The sequence below is a fragment of the Leptosomus discolor genome, chromosome 6 (assembly GCF_034619465.1).
Source record: "Leptosomus discolor isolate bLepDis1 chromosome 6, bLepDis1.hap2, whole genome shotgun sequence".
NCBI lineage: Eukaryota > Metazoa > Chordata > Aves > Leptosomiformes > Leptosomidae > Leptosomus > Leptosomus discolor.
The window spans coordinates 40,500,428-40,526,262 of NC_141396.1; the positions used below are offsets into that span (position 1 = coordinate 40,500,428).

Genomic DNA, 25,835 nt, shown 5'->3' on the forward strand with positions numbered 1-25,835 from the left:
GCATAAACCAAACCATGCTCTGAAAAACCTCCAAGATACCTCATCTTTTGCAATTCATCACAATTCATATATCTTTAATACAAAGCATCAAAGTTCAGCCCTGTTCTGCCACAGCTAGGGTGTGAATGACTAACCTGGGCATTTTAAATAGCTGAGAGATCAAAGGCTCAGAGATTACCACTGTATAGCATTTGCAAAATAACAACAAGTCTTGCCTGGTTACTCTGGGCTGCCTCCTCAGCTCATCTCTTGTAAGGGAAACCTCAACGAAGCCATCCAAGGCTGTCCAGGATATAGCTAACTGCTGCAGACCTTCACTCAGAGATCACCCTACCTTTCCAAACTATAATGTGATCAGAATAAAATAACCTTAATATCTAATAACTTAATCTACTTTAATATTTGCAGTATAAAGCCAAAATCTTAAGCAGTCTACTCTTCACTATATTTTAGCAAGCAATGAAAAACAATCTTCTTGCTATATACAGCCACAAACATCCACATAGTATTACAATACAAAATGCTATTTTGGTAAGGATGAATTACTTCAAACAAACCCTAACACCCTAATAAATCTCCAGTTCTGCCTAATGTTCTGCACTGAGCTGTGAAAAGCTTAATTTCTTTGCTGCTGCATAAAACACAAATGTCTAAGTCGTTTCTCAGCCTGGTTTCTTTGGAGCTCAGAAATCTGATGTCCTCCAAATCGTGACAGCAACCAATGGTTAGGTAGTGAGCCAGGATTGGTTTTGACTTGATGTAAAACTACCGACAAGAATTTTCTGTCCCCAAACAGGCAGGATGTCAGAGCCATCCCCGGTGGCTCTGAAGCACCACTGCAACAACAGAGGACCAGATTCTGGTCCCATTTGTATCAGTATAAAACCACACTAACACTTGGTTTACCAGTAATTATGTCCTGTTGATTGATCTGTACCCGAGATCACACCGTACAAGCGTTGAAAAGCAAAACGTGATTCTTCTCACGGGAAGAAATGATAACTGATGACAAATAAAAGAGACAGCATCCACTCTAAAAAAGGAGAATTCAGAAATTAAAAATAAAAAGTAAAAATACACACCATGAATTTTGAAGTCTAACCGTCAAGAGAAAGTCCAAGATTTATTTCCTGACATCACGTCACCTTGATTAATCAGCAGCTATACTGAAGCAGGAGGCTAAACCACCCCAGAAATACAAGTGTTCCTAGAACTCCAGCCTTCATACAATCCTGCAAGAACATCCACAAAACACCACAAAGAAAAGCATTTCTGTTAACTTGTCACACAGAATGGATTAATTCATTGACAGGTGCCACCTTATTCTGGCTTGACTTCAGTTTTTAGCTGTCTCTGCCTTTCCCAGAGACACTGACCCACTCCCTTGCTTCCCAGGGCTCCTAGGCTGCTTATCTTCAGCAAGCTTTACAAAAGAGAAGCACAGCCCATCCTTGCATTTACCTCCAGGAAAATGGCAAGAAAACTATTTTGGAGCTGCTGTTGGGGCAGTGTTTTGAATTTTTTTTTTCTTAAACTAAAGAATGAGACACTCCATCGGTCTTCCTGAGAGCATCTGCTCTGTGCGGCCTGCCATATGAATGAGTAAGGGTATTTTGACTGACCAGAATCATGAAATTTCTTTAGTTTTCAATTGCTTCTTGGTTTTTGCTGCTCATTTAAGAAAAACTTTCTCTCTTCCAGTTTAGTTGGCCGGATGGCTGACTCAGCTGAATTGTTTTGTTATTGTTGTGTTTTACTCCTGCAACCATGAATCTTTATGCATGATCTTTCCTTCCTTCCTTCCTTCTGTGCAATGTTACAAAGCTTCATTGCTATTATCTTTTAACATTTAGCAATGAAGGAATTGTCTTTCTCTTTTCTTCCTATGCAAATAAGCTTGAAGAGCCCAAATGGCTACATGTGGACCTGCAGAACAGATTTTACCCAGACGATGTTGACTTGGAACCACTACAATAGAATAACCTAAAAGGAGAAGGCAGTAATTTAAACCAAAATAAGATCTTGTGCCTATTGAGATCACGAGTGCATCTTTGAAGGTGTTTTTCCTTACTGATAGAGTCACTATGGGGGGGAAAAACCCTCACGTGGCTTTGTTTTCCTTTGAAATGTAAAGACGCTATCTCATGTAGCACAGCAATCCTACCAGCAAACTAGATTTTGCCTCACCAAGAAAACTATGAGTTGAATGGAAAAAAAAATGGGCAAAGAAAGTCAAACGCTTCAAAAAGCTCACCATCTGCAGACGTCTTATACCTGCTACCTGCTGTGGCCTCCGTCACACAGCCCACGGTTTCCAGTCTGCACTCCCCGGTTACTGCAACTGGCTGTTTCCTACTAGACACATTAATTCCTAATTTCTGCAAAGCCCTAAATTGCCCCATGGGTGGACGTTAGGAGCAAAGTCACTGTCTGTCACCTGACTTGGGTAAATTTCTTAATGCCAAATTGCTGATCAGCAGCAGTAAGTAATAAAAGGGAAATCACAGCACGCCCCATCGAGACTTACTTTGGTGTGCAAAGTAATAGCTCTGTGCAAAGAGGGTAGATTCAGATGAGACATAAGAAAGAAATGTTCTGTGCTGAGGGTGGTAAAACACTGGTGCAGGCTGCCCGGAGAGGTTGTAGAAGCCCCACCCTTGGCAGTGTTCAAGGCCAGGTTGGATGCGGCTCTGAGCAACCTGATGTACCTAAAGGTGTCCCTGCTTACTGCAGGGGAGTTGGACTAGATGGTCTTTAGAGGTCCGTTCTAACCCAAACCATTCTATGAGACTAAGATTCAATGGTGTTAAAATGAGGTACAAACTTATTCCCATTTGTATTAATCCACATTTCAAATACAGCTGACACCAAGACCAATGCTATCTTCAAGGCAGTCCAGCGGCTGCTATCTTCAACCCCCTTGATGCATTTAATCGGGTTACTGCAGCCACCTTGACTGAAATGCTCCCACATTTAAAAAAAAAAGCAATTATTCCTCCCCCTTCCTCCTGCAACATGAGACTTTGCCTTCTTTGCACTTCTCCTCCCTTTTCCTTGTGGTACATTGCCTCCAGTAAAGATTTTCCTTAGATTAAAAGATGCTTGGTCAATATTAAACTTCCGTTACTTAAAAAGTATCTGCCCCAGCCCCTTCATATGCATTAACAGCATTCACAAGGAATTATGGAGGCTACATTGCAGCTACTGAAATAATTCATTACAGAAAGCATTTAAGAAAAATCTTAACCTGACCTTCTCTCCACTAAACGAGAAAGACTGTTTTTCTTGTTAAAGGGCAGAAGAAATTTGACAGTTTGATACCGTGGTGCATCATTTCAGCTCTGCTTCAGTGCCTGCCTGCACACATGCTCAGTTGCCTGCAAACAAACTTCCTTTGAGGTATCCTCAAGTGTCCCCAGCACAATCTGAATTTAAAGCAACGTTGTAAAAAACAGACCAGACAGCAAGATTTTATGGAATTTCCAAAGCCGAAACGTGGGGGTTTTTTTCCAACCAGGGCTACTGAAATACCACAAAACCTGTATCACAGGCTGTCTTCACACTTTATGCATGAGCCCGGGAGGTGCAAGGACCTCCTGAGAGCTCCTGTGGGCACCCTAGGTATCTTCACTGTCTGCAGCCTTACTCAAGCTTCTCACACAAAGCCATCCCTGAATCCTTCACATGCCTGCCCAAGGAAATACAACAGCCTTTTCTTTCTTTCTGCCTTTAGGCCACCCCTAGTTTGCTTCTTGACATCTTATTTACTCTCCAGTTTGCATGCTGGAGGCTGCCACCATCCTCACCTGCTGTGGTAACTCATTAACACTCTTCCTCGCTGTGCCCATCTCAGCTGACTGCCCACCTCCAACCCACCATTGCTTCCTGTTGCTCTTACACAGGGGGGCTCCGTGCCCCTTGGCAGCCCATTAGCTGCGCCCTGTTGACACACGCACGGATTCGTGGCACTTTGCATGAATTACAGCCTGGGATGTGGCACTCTGTGTACTCCATTTTGTCATTTATGGTAATAAATCCCAAGCTAAAAACACAAAGCTAGTGGTGGTATGCGTGGCTTTCTAAAATGTCTGTTTTCCCCAATGCTGGCTAGAACACATGATTTATCTAACCAAAACACAGTAGACTAAAATTTCAGTCTTGCAAACCCTCTCAAGTCATCTTAGCCTTCCCCACTAAAGCCCCAGGTATAACTCTGAGTAGCTCCTCATGGCACGCTGAATTTAATGTGACCTTCAGAGAGTCAAGGGCTATGCTGTAGGTCTGTCTCATCTTAAAAAAAAAGCCAAACCAACCAAACAAAAGGGACAGTGTATAGAAAAGGGTTTTTTTGTTGCATACAATTATGAATTCATTCTTCATCTTGAGGATCAGTGAGGAGTCCTATAACACTATTAAACCTTCCTGTGCTAACTGTGCTCAAAGCTGAGTTGGTCTTCTGTCTGCTTCATGGTCCCTCTTGCCTATCCTTTTGCTCACAATTATGAAAAAATGATGATTTTAACCTTCACTGTGGACTCAAGGTGGCTGTAGACCTCAGTCAAGAATGAGCTAGGTGGACATCTGCCCTGAAAGAGTCTCCACTGTTTCCAGGTGCCCTCTTCAAAGCTGGCCCTTCTTGTGATGTGGCAAGATTCCATCCACTTATACTTTCCAGCTAAAATTGCCACGTAATAGACGTGCTCTAATGCAGATCAGTCATTCATTCTTCCCTCTCACAGCAGTCCTGTAGGGTTCATGCAATGTGAGGTGATAGAAGGAACAGTGCATTCTCAGAGAAAGGAAGAGACTACTTGACAGCTCTGCAAATTGGAGTAAAATTGTGGGTGGCATACAATTCATCTTGCTTGAGTTATGCTAACAGGAAAGAGAGGGTTGAAAAATGTCACGTATGCATGCTTCAGAAGAAAGAAACAATTTGGAGCTTTCCACGGACAGAAGTCAGAAAGCCAGCTCAGCTGCAAAGCAGTCAAATTACGTATCTACTACTTCTCCCTAGTTCTACTCTTTCCTGGGCTTCTTATGGTCAGTTGTGGGAGGACATTTATGAAATAAGGGACATGTGAACAATCCAGCCTTTCCAGAGAATCTGAGCTGGGACGTACCGGAACTGCTGAAAGCATAAACAACTTCTGGTGCAGGAGGCATGAACATCTTACAGGTGCAGGAGAAGAGACAGCCGCCATTAATGACGCAGTTTTAATTTCTTGAAGAAGATGGGTGTGAACATTTGTGAACGTGACTTGAACATGACTCGCAATGTGGCCAATCGGGTCAGACTATGGGCTGCTATTTGCGATGAAGCCAATCTGTATTTATTGGGTGTGGTCGAGGGTTATAAATTGCACTGGAAACATGGAAATAAAGGTTCACTTGTTAGATCACATTGATCGTGTCAGTGTCCTCACGCAGCTCCCTCAAGTGGCGCCTGAACAGGGACCCTGAGATTCCTCAGAACAAAGTTGCAAGACTTGGAGAGGAAGAGGGTGGAAGGCCGACTGAAAGAGATCCGCTGCCCCGGCGGAGTAATAAAAAAAAAAAAAAGATAAAAAGAGTATCAGCGATCCGCCCAGTCGCTAAGCGGTGACTCACATAGTTACCAGGAAGAAGGAGAGAAAAGGAAGGTGCGCACCTCGTCGTGAAACGACTACGGAATCTCACCCTGATCAGGTGTGCGGTCGGGGAGACAGATGGGGTTGGACAAGCAACAGGAGGCTGTCCTAAATCTGCTCCAACACATACTCTCAGTGAGAGGACTTAAGTATGAATCCTTGGCTCTTAAAGGGCTGTTATTATGGGCATGGAATAGAAGTTTAATCCCTTCTGTGGGAGTTGCTTTTGAACTCGCTACGTGGGAGGCCATAGATAAAGAGTTATGGGAAGATATAAGCTCGGGGGGAGTGAGAGCAAAAGAAGCAGGCAAGTACGCCACGTTACGGAAATTGCTTATGGAGATGTTGCGTAGTACGAAAGCTGAAAGGGCTGCTGCAGCTTCTGCCTTTGCTGCCTTTACCCCCTCCTCAGGTGATTCTTCGCCAACAGCTACTACTTCTACCTTTTCTACACGAATTTCTGTTCCTGTTCCACCTCCCTTGACCCCTGCTAATCAGACACAAATCGCGAGTTCGGGGGCTGGAGAGGCCTCCGCGGGGACTGCGCCCTCAGAGGAGGAGGTGCACCATAACGGTGCCGACCCGATCGCAGTAACAAGGGACTCGGAAGAGAACGCGGAAAAACTACAAGGGGGTGTGGGCAAAGAAAAGGGGGAAGTACGTGAACCAGCAGACCCACCCAAATCCCACCCCTATCCTGACGACACAGCGACCCACCCAGAATCCCGCCCTTATGGCGATGTCACAAGGACCCACCCAGAATCCCGCCCTTATGGTGACATCACAGTGACCTGCCCAAAATCCCGCCCTTATCCCCGACGTCACAACGACCCACCCAGAATCCCGCCCTTATCACACCGTCACAACGGCCCACCTACAGGAAGACTCTCTTTCTCCGGGGATCATGTCGAAACAAAAGCAGAAAAAGGAGCTGCTTGATGAAGTCCTACAGCAACTCATAAACAAACTATCGGAACTCAATACCGCAGAGGACAGCAACAAGAAGAATCCAGAAAATGCTGCAACTAATAATTCTTTTGCTGTACCATCATCACTACCAGTGCCTTTGTCGCAAATGCCTGTGCCAACTACTTCATTGTCAAATACACTATTAAATGAACAAGAAGCAGGATGAAGATGGAAAGGAGTTATTTGTGATGCCCTAATTGAAGGAAATTTTCTTCCTTCTGCCTTTCCTATCATTACAGATCAGGCAGGAGGTAGAAAATGGGAACCGTTTGATTGGAAAATCCTTGAAAAAGCACGTTCAGCAGTATCACAATATGGGCTTCAAACTAGTTATACTCAACAATTATTACAATTTATTTTTACAGCAGATGTTCTGTTACCATATGATTCACAACAGGTTGCTAACATTCTTTTGTCCCTTTCTCAACAGCTTATGTTTACCAAGGCATGGCAGCAACTCTGCGACCGCGAAGCTGCACAACCTCGGCAGCAGGGAGATCCATTGTATGGTATACAAGCCCAAATGTTAATGGGCCAAGGTCCTTTTGCAAATACGGGCTTACAACACGGTTTTATAGGAGAGGTATTACAATTGTCACAGCAGTTAGCTTACCAAGCAATAATTTCAATCAGGGAACCAGGAAAGGTATATTCCTTTCCCAATATTAAGCAGGGTCCACAAGAAAGTTTTCCTTCTTTTATTGATTGTTTAGATCAGGTTATTAAAAGTCATCCAGATTTGGATGAGGGAATGAAGGAAAAGATTTTTAAAATGTTTGCCTTTAAGAATGCTAATGATACAACAAAAAGAGCTTTAAGTACCCTACCCAGAGATGCACAAGTAGCTGATATGCTTGAAGTTATAGAACGCACCAATGGTACCGCGTCCTTACTTGCTGCTGCTGTATACAGTGCTGTTCGACCCCTCATAGATAGAAAGGAGGGAGGCAAGCAAAAGAGATGCTTCAATTGTGGGACAATAGGTCACCTTACGAGCCAATGTAAACTCATTTCAGTCCCTCTGTAAATCAAACTTTCTCAGTTACACGGCGTACCAAATTCTAATTGCACTGTAGGTTTGTGCTTGACAGGCAGGTTTAAAAAGTGCTTAATTTTTCAGTCATTGCAATAGGGTCAAAGCAGGTCCTTGTTTTAAAACTATTTTTTAAACTGTCTTACGATCTGTATGCGTCTGGTCAAAAAGAAAGCTTCATAATGCTATTTTTATTCTGGATGTTAGCTGACTGTAAAATATGAGACATTTTATCTAAAGCAGGCAAAGAAATTCAGGATTCATTTACAGGTTGCCTATAAAGTTGTGTAATTTGAAAAGCAGTATTCATTATGAAAGAGCTCTCAAGTTCCTTGTAAAGATAATCTAAAAAAAAAAAAAACCCCACAAAAAAAAAAAAGGGGGATCTGCATAAAAGATATAAAAGCCTTTGACAGATTTCTTGAAGTGCAATGGAGAATGGAGAATACCTGCTTGATAACACGTAGTTGTTATTGAGTTTTCTCAGATTCAGTTGACAACCCAGATGTGACAATCTCTGTTCGGCTGCAGGAGCCAATGAGGACCGGGACTCCCTAGGCGCACCCCGGGACCCTTTCTCGGAGGGGCTCCCTGACTCATCTGGCTCGCTGCAGGGGCAGACACGGTCCATCTACGGAAAAAGGTATTCTTTCTGGTCTGTTTCTGTAATTTGCTAAATGTTCACACTGTGCACCGATCGGCATTGATGTCAATGTGTATTTTCACCACTCGCACTGATATTTAACTACATGAATGGGGTTAGTCTGCTTAACGCTATTGTAGTAATCATATTTGCAAGTGTCTTCTTATGTCTTTTGTGTGAATGGTGTAAAGGAGCTCCTTGTGTGATAGTGTAAAAACTGGTTATCAATATTTGAATGCGTGAGTGAGTGAGACGGAGTGTTATTGTTATCATTATATAGAAGATATTTTGTTAACCGCACTTTGCCTCTTCTCACAAAAAATTAAAAAAAAAAAAAAAAAAAGACAGGTGGGACAGCTACCGCACAGACTGGCGAAACTACACGACATGTTGAGCGACAGCTTTATGCATGCTTTGCTGTTTTAGGCGTTCCACTTGAAATTAAGACAAACAACGCACCTGCTTATGCTTCGCTTTGCACATTTTTGCAATCTTTGGGGTATTAACCATCGTACAGGTATACCTCACTCTCCTACCGGTCAGGCAATTGTTGAGCGCTCTCACCAGACACTAAAAGCGATGTTGTTAAAACAAAAAGGGAGAATCCAGGGTTGGTCACCTAATGATCGATTAATGAAAGCATTGTATGTTTTGAATTTTTTACGTTTAGCAGGTAACAGTGAGGAGCCACCCATGTTAATGCACGGCAAAGGAATGGGTTCGTTCTGGAAGGCAGAAACACGAGGCCTAGTGCTCTATAAGGATTTAAAAACAGGAAAATGGGAAGGACCAGCAGAATTAAAAGTAATGGGTAGGGGATATATGTGCTTACTTACGGGTAATGGACCACTGTGGGTTCCAGCAAAGTGGGTGAGGCCATATATACCGGACACAAACAAGGATGTGGAGACAAACAGTGACAGCCTGCAGTCTACTGATGATGACAACTGCTCTGCATAGAATTGACATCCGACAGAATATGTGGGCAACATGGGCCAATGAAACAGGGAACAATGCCTTTTGTCTATCTATGGCCACTCCTTCTGATCCTTTTCGAACATGCTTGGTTGGAGTTCCGTATTTCAATCCGTGAGATTGGACCGGGTTTGTCTCAAATAGTTCCATCTTAATCGAAAGTGTTGTCAATTGCACATGCTTTGCAATATTCAAACAAACCCAGGTTCTGCCTAATTGTAAAAAAGGAGGTAAAAATATGACGGGGTTGGCAACGGCATTGATCATTCAACACCTCAACAAAACATTACCGTGGGATCCGCAGGAATTAGATTTGGTAGGTTCTAGCTATGGCAATACTTCTTGCTTTGGCTTTGCAGGTAGAATGGTTATAGGAGGTGATGTGCACAAAAAATTTGACTGGACTGGATGGACGAAATTAACCAGTCCTTCCCCATGGTATGATTACAGGAGCAAAAATGGTTACTGTGATGGAGCAGTTGGATGGGAAACACTAGGGAACGAAGTGAGTATTTGGAACAATGGTAGTGCTAAGGCGTTACCGGAGGGTATCTTTTTAATTTGCGGAGATAGAGCGTGGCAAGGGATTCCGAAAAAAGTAATTGGGGGACCATGTTATCTTGGGAAACTGACACTTTTTGCACCTTCTATACTACAGCTTAGAAGTCGTAATCGCTTAAAGAGAGACTTATCACAGCTGACGCCTGATTGTAACGATAACGTGCAGCTTTTGGGAAGGGCTTCTAGAATTGCTTTATCATTATTTTTGCCAGGAGCTGTTGGGGGCAACGCCTTGCGTGAACTATCGCATTTAGCATGCTGGACTGCTAAGCAAATTCATCTGACCTCAAGCATACTAACAGAATTGCTGGAAGATGTAGATAGTGTTAGACATGCAGTATTACAGAATAGAGCTGCTATAGATTTTTTGTTATTGACATTAGGTCATGGGTGTGAAGATTTTTAGGGATTGTGGTGCATGAATCTTTCTGATCATTTCACAAGCATATACAAAGTCTACAAAAGAATATGAAAAAGATTGGCATTGATCATTCTCCACTGGACGCGTGGTTGAGTTCTTGGGGTATAAGTGGATGGTTACTACACTGGGTAAAGTATGGTATCCTTATTGCTATCATGATATTAATTGTACTGCTGATGCTACCTTGTATCCTACGGTACATAAGCTCAATGATCGAGCGGGCTGTAAAACAAGTCTGGATTGTTCAAAAAAAAAGAAGGGGGATGTATGAGAGGACATTTATGAAATAAGGGACATGTGAACAGCCTTTCCAGAGAATCTGAGCTGGGACGTACCGGAACTGCTGAAAGCATAAACAACTTCCGGTGCAGGGGGCATGAACATCTTACAGGTGCAGGAGAAGAGACAGCCGCCATTAATGACGCGGTTTTAATTTCTTGAAGAAGATGGGTGTGAACATTTGTGAACGTGACTTGAACATGACTCGCAATGTGGCCAATCAGGTCGGACTATGGGCTGTTATTTGCGATGAAGCCAATCTGTATTTATTGGGTGTGGTCGAGGGTTATAAATTGCACTGGAAACATGGAAATAAAGGTTCACTTGTTAGATCACATTGATCGTGCCAGAGTCCTCACGCAGCTCCCGCACACAGTATGGGGCACAGTAGAGGAAGGTTAGCTGATTTTCAAGTTTTGTTATCTCACCTAACAGCTTTTGGGAGATGCTGTTTAGATGTTTCTAGCCTTCCTGACTCTATCCAGCAGATCATAATCTGCACATAATTTTTCTTGTCACCGTATCAGTAGCACAGTTCAAGGATTGCATGTTTGATCTGCTGCTTGTCAGCCTGGGCAGCAATAGTGAAAGTAAAACTGGGGTAACTTGACAGAGTTCTTCGTTGACTCTGAGATCAGAAGGAACATGATCATGATGTAACAGTCTAGCGTGTTCCACCTAGAGACACTCCTTGGGCTGTCTTTGAAAATTTGGACATCCTAAAGGTAGGTGACGAACAGATCTTGTGGTTGTGAACGCCCTTCAAGACGATGCTCTTGGCCTTCAAAGGCTTGGACTGCGCACCCATCCTAGTGGGGATGGTCCTCTTCATTTTGGCCTTGAGCAACATCATGAAAACCAACATGAAAAAGACATTCATCTCGATGGGCTCTTGGTTTGAATCAGTACATTTGTTCTTACATTTAGCGTTGCATTAGGAATAGATGCATTTATTTGCCTTACAGAAATAATTTCCCTTTTCCTCTTTCTCTGCTATCCCCTCTGTTCGCTTACATTCCAGAGCTCCACAAAAGTTGTCGTCTTGAAGCCAAAACCCATTTTGCAGATTTAGTCAGCTAACAACCTTAATGTACATACTTCACCACCTCACCACTGATCTCCAACCCTCTTTCCAAATGCTCTCCTCCTTTTGTCTCTCTTAATTTGTCTCCCACTTCTAGTCAGTACAATTTCACCCTAAGATGCACTTCTGGAATCATTTCATGTGAAACCGCAGGCAATCTTTCAAAGACACAGTCATTTAATAAAGCTTCACACATTATTGTATTTGCTTTCCTCTCACTGACAAATGACTCACATGAAATGCAAAACCTTCACTCTAAAATCATCATGCTCTTCACATTGATCAAGTTCAGTACACGTTGCCACAACTAAACACATGGCTACACACACAAAACTTTACTGGCCTAATTCCCCATGCAGGTAAGCCACGAGAATTCCCATTTCTCAGATATAACCAGCTCACTTCTGCCATATCTGCCCAGATCACAACTTCCCACTTAAGCCAATTTGGAGTTGGATAAAACTGTCAGCAAGACTCAAGAGCAGGCCAGAGCACTGCAACAAAACAGTAAAGGCTGAAGAGTGGACAGTTCTTGAGCCAGATGAAAGTTTTTGACATTAACATTAAGTTAAAATCTTGGGCTAACAAGATACTTTAATTTTCTTTCTATTACCACTACAGGATTTTTATTTATAACTTCCTTTAAATTTCCACTTCTAAAGCTAGATCCTGCCCCCGAGTTGACACAGAGTATTCATCATTTGTCCTCCTGATCTGTTCCAGGGTCTTGTATGAATCAGAGTTTACACAGTAGACCAGAACATGAGGCCTCTTTTTATGGGCCATTTAGGAAGTTTTTTGTAAAAAAATACAATATTTACTCTTTCAAGGCATTCTGCTCTTTAAACTTTTATGATGTAGCAGGAAATTATTACACTTGCCACAGCATAAGGCTTTTTCCCATCACTTATTTCCTGGACAGATTTATTTTATAACTAGCTGTTTCCTTAACTGAAATATTCTGATCTTGCTCAAATGGAATTATTTTTAGTACAGGCTTGAGAAGGAAATCATTCTAACATTGTAACAATGAACACTGCAGTGAGACGTGCAGTTGATTTTAGCATAGCTGTAACCTCTACTGCAGAGTGATGCTCTTTCTTGCTTGTATAAGGGCAAATAGTTTCAATGACATATAGAACGCACTAAGCTGGGTAAAAACTAAAGAAATGCTCAGCATAAAATCCTACACCATAAGGAGTTACTAAATCTACAGCACAATATTATATTCTAATGTTTTGCTTTCAGCTGCAGTACGAATTAGCTTGATGTCGCATTGATTTAGCCACATAACGAGGTACCAAAAAGTTGTGTTTCAAAGGGAATCATTGCTATGATTTGTCATTCAGCAAAAAGTAGTCTGGAATTTCCATCCCTTACTTGAAGCAGGCGCTGCTAGGGAATTAGGCCATCTTTTGATCACTTCAAGGATCATTTGCCAACTTTACGAGCAGCAAAATGGGATAACAGACTGGTTCCTCACAAATACGATGAAAAAGAGGATGTCCACTTGCTCCTTACTCCAGTATATCACAGCTGATTTATATAAGTCAGAAAGTTATCTCAAGTTTTACAAGCCCATGGAAACTACTCCTTGAAGCAAAGCTGGAGACAGCCTTCTGGCCCAGGACCTAATGGCAAAGTAGACCTGGATTTCTTGACCAGGAAATGTACTTTTTATGGTTTTCTTACGGCATTCAGAAGAAAGGACTGGACTATACATGCTCTGGATGTAAAAGGATGAAACTAAGAAAATAGTAGCTGACCTGTGTCATCAATATGTTCCTTCCATGGAAAAACATGCAAAACCACAACACTGGCAGAAGGGGTAATATTTCATATAATAACTACAAGTAGCCCCGGTGACACCAGTGCTCAGACTGCACCTCTGCTCAGCAAGATGAATGGGGAGATGTGAATACTCTCATTTCACCCCCCAAAGCTGCATTTCTATTGTACTTCACTTGTAGGTGAAAATACCTTCCTAAAGAGAATGACTGTTACACTATTGTGACTAAACACAAGATTAGACAGGGAAACTTCTTTGGAGCACTGCAAGCAGAAAATAATGCTTTCCATCCCCACCGACCTTTCTTTGAAAGGTAACATCTAAATCTTTGTTTCTGTTCTGTTTGATTTCTCAACAAGAGCATTTTCATTCACTTAGTAATTAGGAAAGAAAAAAAGTACACAGAATAATGTCAACAATTAATATACTCCTTGTTTTCAAGGTTTAATCTATTTTTTTTCCTTAAGAAGATTTAGAAGCAGAGCATCCTTACAAATGAGCATTTAATGTAATAAATGGAATTTAAGTTGAGCTTGGGATAGCTATTGATGCACAGAGCCCAACTGGAAGATAAAATGGGTGGATACCATTTTGTAATGGCCGTCCTAGAGCTCTCTGCCTCATGCTACAATTGTTGTGTTCCTAAATTCAAACTGTAAGATTTAAACAAAAAAAATATTTGCTTGCCTTAGGCCTTTCTAATGAGTATTAATATGTGGATCGACACACTGTAACAGGCTGTGTCCAAGAAGCTCAGACACAGTGTGAGAAAACACTTCTCTGTTTCCTCCTCACACTATTTGCTTTAAAATTAAAGCTGTGTAGACTCTGTGAAACCTGCATCCAAATTAATCTTGACAATCTTCTAGAAAATCTCTATTAAAGCTTAAAGCTTAAGAGCTTAATGTGTGTATAGTTTCTGCTCTGAAAGACAGCCAGAGGCTCTAACCCCCAGAACAGATATTAATTTTTTGGTTTCATTCTCCAGCAGACAAGAAAGGCCAATGCTTGTTAACGTTTGAATTTATGACTTTTTTAATCCTTTCAGTATGGCAACAGGTTTTGTTTTCTCTCCTGAGTTTGCTTGCTAATAATCATAAAGTGAGACACCTGGAAAAAGCTAGATGCTAATGACTACACTTTCATGTCATCTCTGAGCAGCAGAACATCTCCATGGAGCTCCTGGTCCTCTCCAGAGAAACACCTTGTCCTCATCAGAGGTTGTGCTACCTGGCCAATTATTTTAGTTTCAATTATTTTAGTATTATTATTTTTATTCATGACTGAAAATAATCACAGGAGAAATTCCTGGACACAAGGAGAGGCCAGGAGGTAGGATGTCAACCCAGCCAAGAACCAGTGTAGCGAGTTGGGCAGGTCTCTGCTCCCAGATTTAAGCGGCTAATGGTGCCTGACCTTTGAGTAATTCCTCCCCCGTGGATCTGGCTGAGCTGTGGTACAGTCACGCTCATGCCCAGGGTATCAGTCCCAGGGTATCACCTTCCTGGTCTCCACCTGCCCTGCCCCATCCTTAAAGACTTTCCTGCAGACCACAGGACTGTGGTCACCCTGTGGGACAGCCCAATTTTGTGACTCCCTGACATTATCATCACAGAGATTTAGTTAGTGTATATATATATTTTATTTTTTCTATATATATTATGTATATTAAATAATAGCTGCTTATTCTTATTCTTATTATATTTTTTCTAAGTCCCTTTTTCCTCCAATACTAACTGAAGAAAAACTAATTTAAAGTTGAATAAATACAGGCTACTCCTTAAGTTTATGTTACCAAGTGCCCAAGTGAACGTACTGTGCACGTTTTTCCAATTTTAGAAGTCTTATGTTTGAAAACATGTAAAAAAGCAGGTCAGAAACAAAGTAGATCAAGCAAGTGACACGGCAGGGTAAAAATTAGTATGCTCTCATTAGGGAGACCTGCTACTTGTCATCTGATACGGCTGCGAGGGATTAATTTTTCACGAAAACATCCTTTTTAAGGGGTTATATCATTACTCAGGTCACTAATTTGCAAATCGTAAGATCTTCTAGATCTTACAACAGTGCTTTTCCCTGAAAACCTCTTTGGAGAAAAGCAGCAGCTTCTGGAAATGAAGTAATAATTGCTAAAACTTTTCCCCATATTGAAAATCAGCTGCATCCAAAATACAAAAGAAAGAAATCAAGTACAGCGTCTCCCTGGAGAGAGGTGAAAAGGAGCCCAAATCTGAAGGATTTTGATCATGTCCCCATCCACCATCAACAGAAATCATCTCTTGGGTATAATTTTACCCCTCGCACTGCTTCTGCACAGTGAGGGGTTGGTGGTTCAGGGCAGAAATGATGAAGTGGGGAACGTTTTGAGCTGGGACAAGCCTGGTGTAGTGAAGGCTTTGTAATGATGGGATTACTTACAGTGTTACATGGAATTGGGTGATTTCTTTTCTCTAGAATTCAGTGACATGATGCTTCTATTTGGGATTATTTTGCTGACATCAAAGAGAGCCCATTCCTCACTGCTGTGGCGCACTTGAATTACTGGGTTACTAGACATTGCTTTGATAAGGGGGATTTGTTCCATTTTGAGATGGCACCACGAAAGTTTGAGAGAGTCAAATCTAAGAAGGGACAGACTTGGCCTTATGTCTTCCTTGTTTCTCCTCTAACCCATATTTTACTGCAACCTACAGCTTTTGTTTCTCTATAAACATTCATTTTACCTTTAGAAGCACAACACAGTTTAATGGACTTGCTTCTTTCTACCACAGTTTACAAACCAAATTTTACCCTAGGGAGGAGTTGTTGTTTTTTTTAATGGGTATTTAATAAGGTACTCTTCGAATGACTCATATTAAAGCTTTTTCTCTTACACCTCGGCTGCGTGACTCTTTGCCAATTAATAACTCACAATGGGAATGAAACTAAACTGCCGCAAGACTCCTCCTGGGGCTTGCCCTCCTTTCGTCTGGAGGATACAGCTTACTGATGCTTAAACAGCAAATTAAAAAAAAAAAAAAAAAAAGAGATGAGAAGGAAATAAATCAAATACTGCACTCACAAAAAAGGTCAAAGGATGAGGATGGCAGTTTCACTGTATTTTTTGATAAAGTAAACAAGTGTCATACCTTTTTAAAAATTCCATATACTCAGTATGCTTGATGAGGCCTGTCCTCATCATTATTGTTTGAAAACATTGCCGATCAATAGCCCAAAGTTTCACATTTACGAGAGCTGGAAAAAACAAGACAAGGGGAAAATGTAATTAGCAAAACGTCAAAATTTGAAAAACCTGTTATGAACCACAGAGGAAAACGAATTTATTCATGAGAAAGCATGAAAATGGGTACACACTTCAAAACAGTAACATAAACCTCATCCACTGGACAATGGACTAGGCATGCACTGAAATGATCTGAAATATCCTCAATTTTAGCTGTAGTACATGGGCTTTTGGAAAGATGGCCTAAAAGCAACTGTGAGATGAGAATAAATCAATGCAGGCTGAAAGCAAGCAAAAACCAGGGTGTCAGTTCATTGTAACCTGGGACACATCATTGCCTATGACACCAAGCGATCTGGGGAAATTTTTAGCGCAGTATCCTGTGTCTGAGACTGCAGAATTCATTAAGGTTTCATCCTACTCCCAAAACGGATGACAATTTCTCCTTGACCTTGAGAGATTTTCCAGAACTGAGTATTGTTATATCCTAATAATTGAACACCTTTTGATTCTGAAGTTTTGAGTGGTTTTTTTCCAACTTTAGTTTTCAGGTCTCTGATAAATTCCAAGACTTCAATGTTATGCACCGTACACTACACCATGTATTTCACAGGCAAAGTCCCATTGTAAAACCAAACATAACAGATTACCATTGCATAAAGTACAGATGCTCAAAGAAAGCAGGATCACGTGAATTGGATGGGCAGACCCTAAATGGTCCAGATTTTCATCTTAGATGTGGCTTAGACGTTTACATTAACAATAAATGTCTGCATACACAGTTTCTAATACAATTTCTCCTTAGAGAAACAGTTTAATTAAACTACTCTAAAGACCTCTGCACTTGTATTTATTTTTCCAAGAGAGTAATCGCAATAAATTTCATCCCGATATCCCATTTCACTACAGGAAACAGAAACAAGCAAAGTGACTTTTAACAAATCATTTACAAATAATCTCACAAATGAAAATCCAAGAAATTATTTGGCTTTTATTTGCTGGCCCTTTAGTGCACGAACACCCTGGTTAATGAGTTTTTATCCCTAACTACATTCGCAAGATGTAAAACCTTCAAAGTGCAAATTCAAATTTTTCTTCTCAAATCGCTCTGCAGAACTAAGTGACTGCATCCCATCATTTAAAGCCTCTTCTCATTTTCAAGACAGAAATTCCTGTTTGAGAAGCCTTTTTAGTGTTATAATTGAACTGATGGGAAAGAATGACCTATAGCTTTAGTACAAGAGATTTCCGTAAAAAATATTAAGACTTTCACTCTCTTCAGAGTGGAAGAGACTGTCGTGGTTTGAGCCCACCCAGCTGGCAAAAAAGCACCACGCAGCCACTCGCTCACCTCTACCCACTCCTTGGTGGGATGGGGAGGATAAAATTGAACCAAAAGGCTCGAGGGTTGAGCAAAGGACAGGGAGGGCTCACTCACTAGTTACCGTCACAGGCAAAAGACAGACTCAACTTGGGGATAAAAACATCAATTTAATACAAACACCCACCACCATCAAGGATAATGAGAGATACAACCAGGTCTTAAAACCAATACACCTTCCCCCCACCCCTCCGGTCTTCCTGGGCTCAGCTCTGCTCCCTCTTCCCCCCCAGCAGCGCAGGGGGCAGGCAATGGGGGTTACAGACAGCCCATCACAAGGTGTCTCTGCTGCTGTGAGTCCTTCCCTCAGGGCCACAGCTCCCCATGAACCACCCCAGTGCAGGTCCCTCCCAAGGCTGCCACCCTCCCAGCCATGGGCTGCTCCAGCATGGGCTGCCTTGGAGTCATGGCATTCTCTGGGCCCAGTCTGCTGCTCTGACCTGAGGTCCTCCATGGGCTGCAGATTGGCATCTGCTCCACCGCTGATCTCCATGGGCTGCAGGGGCTCAGCCTGCCATCTCACCACGGGCCACAGGGGAACCTCTGCTCTGGCACAGCCCCCCTTCTCCTTCCTCACTGACCTGGGTGTCCGCATGGTTGTTTCTCTCACATCCCTCTCCTCTCCTCTGCTCCAAACAAAGATTCACATAAAAAGCTTGCCCAATAGCTTTTCCCCTCTTAAATAGAGTTATTTGCTGAGGAGCTGACTGGCCTGGCCTTGGCCAGAGGTGGGTCCAAATTTGAGCCAGAGGAGCTTCTAGAAGCTTCTTACAGAAGCCACCTCTGTAGCACCCTTCCCCGCTACCAAAACCCTGCCACACACCAAACCAACACAGAGACAAGTATTATGAATGCGATCTTTGTTTTTCTGGGGTTTTTTTACTGTCTTCTGGAAAATAAAGGGTTTAATTGATTTTTAGGTGAGCTCTATCCTAGAGGAAGAAAGGAATGCTATTCAACAGGGTGTGTGCAGGGACGTTCACTGAAAAGGATGGTCTCTTGATGTACTGGCTGATAATGATGAAGGTTGGTATCAAGTCAATAAAAACTCAGAAAACTCCTAGGAAATTTGCTAATAGCAAGAAAATAGTATCTTGTCAAGTAGGTGAACAAATGTAGGTGATTTCAGCCAGCTTGGCCATTTCAAGATGGTTTGTATTCAGTGTGATGTATGATTGTCAGACAAAAGGCGACTTGCTTAGTCATGAATGGCAAAAACACTGATAATTGAATATTTGAAAAAACCATGTAGTGAATGTGGAAATAATGAATGAAATACAGGCTGTTTTGGTGGGGTTTTTTTGGACTAAAATAGCCAACAGCATCCCATTCCCTAGCATGAACATATACCATGAACACATCTTATTAGTTCATCAGAAGTGTTTTTTCCAACATACAGCCATTCTTTAAAATAAATTCAAGTTTTCACCCATATTTCATTCATACAGTCTCCATAGCAAAGTTATGACCATTAAGCTGATACTACTAGCTGAGTAAGCTCAGACGATAGCAAATACTTAAATTCACCTTTTTTTTTCCTATTGTCTCATGTATTGTGAAAGGCAGAGCATCCTTCCTGTAAATAGTTCTGTCTGTTGCTGCTTCCCAATGTATTTTAATGGATTCATCACCTTATGCAAAAAAGCAGCCCTGAAAAATAAAAGGTTTCATCCCAGTTCCAAACCTGGCCAGCTGATCCTTATCAGACATGCTTGATCAGCACCTGAGACCAAATTCCTGTCAGGGTCTGTCACAGAATTCAAGAGCATGGCCTCCGAATGGCACAGTCCCCATCCTTGGCCTGTCAGATGCATTTACAGGCTATATGTTATTACTCCTTAAATCACTGACAGATAGCAATCGGCTAACTTATTTTTCACGTACGTAGTGAATGATGAAGGTACTCAGCAGATTTTCCTTCCTGCAATGATTCAGATACAGCTGCAAAGATACCACCTATCTCTGACGTCCACTCGGATAGCGTGGAGTCAGATAAGCGGCGAACATTTACTTATTCTCTGATCTCCAGATGCTTTAGAAAGCACTACACCATATTTGAGATCAGTCCCCAAAGACCAGAAGAGTCGCTGCTGCACAGCCTGTGCTAGGTATGTTCTTGCTCTGTCTCTTAATGCACTTAGGTAAATGGCAAATGTAATTTAGTACCTCTCGAGTAAAATGAAGATCCATTTATTACTGCTAGAAATTGTTCCGTGAAAACAAATCTCTGCAGCTGGCAATCTTCATGGGAGCACAGGACCAGAGGCTTACTTAATGAGCCTAGAACATTCCCCTGAAGGTACACCCTAGTAACCCAAGTTGTATATACATAGAGCTATATTTTTATATATACATATATATATATAAACTACATATATATACACAGATATATATATATGTCATTATTTTTTTTTTTAATATATGCCCCCCAATCCTACATACAGCTGTGTACTAGCTAACTGTACTAACAAGGACCATGCAGCTCAGGAAAAGTTAATTGCAGACAATGCACTTCTGCACTGCTTATTATAATCACTACTCACACTTTATATTCACATTTATCCTGTCTAATGATAACAGCTGTTCTAATAACAGCTAACCACAGTACAGCTTTAAATGTCAATATGATCCTTATAATCACGTGTGAGCATCATCTCCTGTTAGGCTTAAAACCCTCTGTAAACGTGTTAAGAGGGTTACTGAAGGAACAGCATGAATTCTGTAAGATTTGATGATACTAACAACTTCAAAGAGATATATTTCTGAACGCCCCGAGATGAAAAATATGAATATAGGATATATACCACAGAGGCAACTCTGCAGTGAATAACTGAGTTACAACAGATACAGACAGAGGTGACGCTGAGATTTTCTGGTCCGTCCCTCGGCAAAGAGCATGTACTGGATGTTGGAGGTAAAACTTTCTGTGAAGCATGACTAAAAGAGAATATCTTATTCTCTGACTGCAAGAACTACAACCATAAAGGAAAATGATACATAACATTGTGAAAACAGATGTGGGTACATATAGCTGTAATGAGAGTTTCCTAAGACTACCCAACAATATAAAATACTGTACTGCACTGAAAGCAGCTAAACTGGAGTTACACTACAATTAAAGCTTATTGCTTCTTTTACACATTTTCATACTAAAATGTTACCGCTGGCTTTTTGTTTTATCTTTGTAACAGCACATAACGCAATCACTGATCATCCTAGAAGCCACCAAGATTTTGGTTGGCACACACAAAAAGTAGCAGCACTGTGAAGCACAAACTAAGGTATATTATAAAATATATTTTGTTCTCCTTACTCTGAGGTACGGATAAAAGTAGGGATGCCCAGGACTGGAACCTCTAAATGATGGATTATATGATATAGCTCTCCAGGTGAGGGTCTCAGATGATGCTGGGCATTCTGCAGTCATTGTAGAATATTTTAATTGTGCGTTAGAGACAAGCAGTCTCATCAAAATGACAATTCGGTGCGAGATTCTAACAAAGGCACCAGATAATTACAAAAACACAGTTAAAGCACTAAGTGATTAAATTAACCTCAGCAAAGGCACAACTTCTTACGCTTTCCAGCAAGATTTCCTTTGAGAAATTGATTCACCTGAATTTGAAACTCCAGAAAGTGAGTTGGTGCAAGGGTTGAAACCAAAGCAAAATGCTGGATAAACAGGGAAGAGCAGTGAAAGCTGAAGCAAAAGAACTGGGATTTCATGGGTCAAAACCAGATGGGGTTGGATATATTATCATTAAAGTTTAAATTTGAAGTGTTCATCATTGTCAATACTGAATTTGTGGTAAGTTGATTGAAATTATTTCAATTAATTGTTTCAGAGTTGGACCCCTCTCTACAGGAAAAGCACCAATTCCAGCAAATAAACAATATCGATAAAAAATTTCAAAGTTCTTTTCCATAAAGATGATGTTTTCTTTCTATTTATTTATCTGGGCAACCTATGAAAATATATCCCATTTTAAACAAGTGAAAATACATCCCCAGGGACAGAGTCCCCAACACAGCCCAAAGCTTGGTTTATCCATGTCCACTGGCTCGCTCGTGTGCCAGGCTCTGAACATAAAGCAAGGCAAGATAAAGGTATTTTCTCTGGTTGTATAGGATTATATGTGCATATCCTTGATGGTGCAGCACAAACCTGATGGATTCAGTGGCTCAGACCCTCTTGGAGTGTTTTCCCCCTGTCAGGCAGGGCACAATTTCAGGGTGATGCAAAAGAGGAAAACTAAAAGCAGATTTTTAGGTTGCAGCAAGTCGCAAGCTGAACCTGCGATCTTCCCACCACTCAATGGGCTTTTACCTCTGGCCTGTGCCCAGCCGCAGTCCCCGCCGGGCCACCGCGGTGCTTCTTGCACTGCCGGGCTGGAGCCAGAGGGACAGCAGGGACGACGGATGGGCACAGGACATGGCACCAAGGAGAGGAAGGCCAGAAGGTCGCCTTTCTCCTGCACAGCTTTGTACTCTTAAAAGACGTTTGCAACATTTTGGCTTTGATGTGTCTCCTTCTGAAACCACAGCACCATGTTTTAACTGCAATTTTTATTTATCTGTTCCTAACTGTATATATACTGTATATTATTTTGGTACCAGTAGGTGAAGAAATACATACTTCCACAAAAATTAGAGAAATAATTCAGATTTTCTCCATTTATTGCACTAAATAATAGGGACTACACATTATTGATCCTCTCCAAGACTTAATTCTCTTAATTTTTAATACTGCCATCCTGTTCCCAGCCTGCTGAAGGACAAAGCTTTTGCTCTTTTGCTTCTTTTCTTCTTGTGGTCCCAGCAGCTGAAAATCCTGAACTTCAGGCTCAGATCCAAGCTATTCCTTTTCTCTGCATTACATGCAAAGGCAGTGAAATAGAGGGGAAACTGCAAAGTTTTAAGTGAAAAAAGTATTTACAAAAGAGCAGCATAAGTATTATCTATGTTATATGTGTTATATAATATTATATGTTAATATAGCTGGGGAAGTCCTTCAGGTGCAGCTGCTAAGTTGCACCTGAAAATAAAGCACCATTTTGCATAGCATTACTGGAAAACCATCTTCCCAACATGGATTTTAAGGATGGGTTGCTCTTCTACAAAGCCAATCACAAACTGTCCTTTTAACCACAGCCAGTGCATCAAAGCTTTATCAGTAACACATGAAAAGATGCTTCAAATCCTTTAAATCACAGCAACAACCAGAATAGTGCCCAGATAGGTGCATTATTTCAAAATGAAATGCAATACTCATACAGTCCTGCAATCCTTTAGCGTCGTTCCAAATTTTTACACACTCAGTGAAGCCTTTCCAAGTATTTCCAGGATCACCGAGTGAATCACCCTCAGCCTAAGCACTTGCTGACAGCATTACTGGACCTGAAACTTTTTATTGCCCTGCACTGTAGTCAGAATTCATCACCTCGCTTTTGCTTTCAGGCTATTTTATTCAAATAACTGTTTGCTTATTTGCCCAGGAAAGCCTCAGGCAAAGGAACAGCTGCACCTTCGTGTCCTCAGGGCCCTTCTGGCAGCAGTGAGATGTAAAATTTCCACTCAGATTGAATCATCCTTCCACTTGGAATTGATTTTGCAGGGATTATTGTGCATATTACTGTCAGGGAGAACACAGACATTTCCAGTTATTTCTGTTTCATCATGTGTATCTCATAAAATGACGACACATGAAAACACATTTAACTAAACAGAAGGAGCACGTTTAATTGTCTTACCCCACCAGACACACCATGAATCATGAACAAGGCCCCAGCAGACTCCATTTTGGGATACAACATGGAGCGACGCAGAGGGGATGTATTTAACCGCTGGAGCAAGAATGAGTTTCTCTGTTTTCAGATGTTTCAAGCTTCTAACAACAATGGCACTGGTACAATGATGACCTCATCCTGATGCTATCCGTTTTCTCAATAGGTCCCTTCCCGTAACTGCCCAGGGGGATTTTGTCACCTCATACTGTGCAAAGCAAGAAGTAATTTCACGTTTGGCAAAGGAAAGATGCAGCCCTCAAGCAGATAAACACTTAAATACGCTTTTTCTTCCAATATGGTTTATATTCATGTGCTACTAAACTGGGACGTAAAAATAATGTTTCATAATAAAAAAATGAAAACATACCCACACAAGCAGGAGAAAATATTATTATTTTTTTTTTGCATTCTCAGGCCAGAGCTGTGGCTTTTCCTGGCACACGGAAGCACAGGACAGGAATTAAGGAGAATTAAGTAGAAAAAAAAGGGGAGGGGGGGCAAAAAGCTTCCACCTAATAATGGAGAACAGGGTGATTTTGGATGCCCAGGGCTCAGCATGGAAGGATGCTCAGTGTCAGCATTATGGCAGCGCTTCATACCGTGCAGTGAATTTTTGGGGTGTGGTGTCAGGATAGCAGCAGGACACTCCAGCCATGGTGCTTCTTGTGGTGCTGGGCTACAAACAGGGGTTTTTTGCCGACACAATTGCAATTCTGCACTGTGGCATAGCTGCAGGATGAAGCTGTATCATTTCCATTTCCATTTTGTGGATGAAGTTGTATCATTTCCATCTACCTCTTTGTGGAATGCCCATTTCATAGAATCACAGAATTTGGTTTCGAAGGGACCCTTAAAGGCCATCTAGTGCAATCCCCCTGCAGTCAGCAGGGACACCTTTAGCTACATCAGGTTGCTCAGAGCCCCGTCCAATCTGGCCTTGAATATTTCCAGAGATGGGACTTCTACCACCTCTCTGTGCCAGTGTTTCACCACCCACACCTCACTGTAAAAAATTTCTTCCTTATATCCAGTCTAAATCTGACCTCTTGTAGTTTAAAACCATTACTCCTTTTCCTGTCACAACAGGCCCTGCTAAAAGGACTGTCCCCACCTTTCCTGCAGCCCCTTTAAGCCTCCCCCTGGAAGGCTGCTAGAAGGTCTCCCTGGAGCCTTCTCTTCTCCAGGCTGAACAAGCCCAACTCTCTCAGCCTGTCCTCCAGCCCCCTGAGCATCTTCGTGGCCTCCTCTGGACTCGTTCCAACATGTCCATGTCTTTCTTGTGCTGGAGGCCTCAGAGCTGGACACAGCGCTGCAGGTGGGGTCTCACCAGAGTGCAGAAAAGGGGCAGAATCCCCTCCCTCGACCTGCTGGCCACGCTGCTCTTGGTGCAGCCCAGGATGCGATTTGCTTTCTAGGCTGTGAGCACACATTGCCAGCTCATGTCCAGCTTTTCATCCACCAGTACCCCATCCTTCTCGACACGGCTTCTCTCAATCCCTTCATCCCCCAGCCTGTGTTGGTACCGGGGATTGCCCTGAGCCAGGTACAGGACCTTGCACTTGGCCTTGTTGAACCTCATGAGGTTTGCACGGGCCCACCTCTCCAGCCTGTCCAGCTCCCTCTGGATGGCATCCCCTCTCTCCAGTATGTCAACCACACCACACAGTTTGGTGTTGTCTGCAAACTTGCAAACTTGCTGAGGGTGCACTTGATCCCACTATCCATGTCATTGATGAAGATATTAAATTTATTATTCGAATATTATTCGAATTTGCATGATCTTTCAATAAAAAAGACCCTCTGCTTTGCCACGGAAGGGTGCACTTAACACCATGCTCAACCTACCCTGGCCTTTCTGCTTGGCACCAGACCCCATCCCAGTGCCTAAAGCTGAGGTGGGGAGGCAAGAAAATCCTCCATGCTTTGGCACAACTACATCCGAGTGTTTACAGGAAGAGATGCTCGTGTTTATTATGGGATTATATGTCATTAAAGAGAGCTACCCACCATAAGACACCTCACAGGAGGATGCTGCACCCATGCGTGTCACCTCTAACTCAT

The 25,835-nt window shown here is 42.0% G+C and overlaps 2 protein-coding genes across 3 annotated transcripts in view; one reads left to right on the forward strand and one right to left on the reverse strand.

Annotated features, from left to right (window-relative positions):
• Window positions 1-25,835, reverse strand: part of PRKG1 (protein kinase cGMP-dependent 1) — a 527,430-nt gene that overhangs the window by 184,312 nt on the left and 317,283 nt on the right. For both annotated transcript variants that reach the window (XM_086467486.1, XM_086467485.1), the window contains exon 4: window positions 16,513-16,618. In XM_086467486.1, the coding sequence (XP_086323612.1) occupies window positions 16,513-16,618 (106 nt within the window). The remainder of the gene's footprint in view (window positions 1-16,512; window positions 16,619-25,835) is intronic.
• LOC147415358 (uncharacterized) lies at window positions 9,615-10,529 on the forward strand. The gene is given in 2 exon segments (XM_086466727.1): window positions 9,615-10,263; window positions 10,266-10,529. Coding segments are annotated over 2 exon segments (906 nt in total). The 3' UTR covers window positions 10,523-10,529.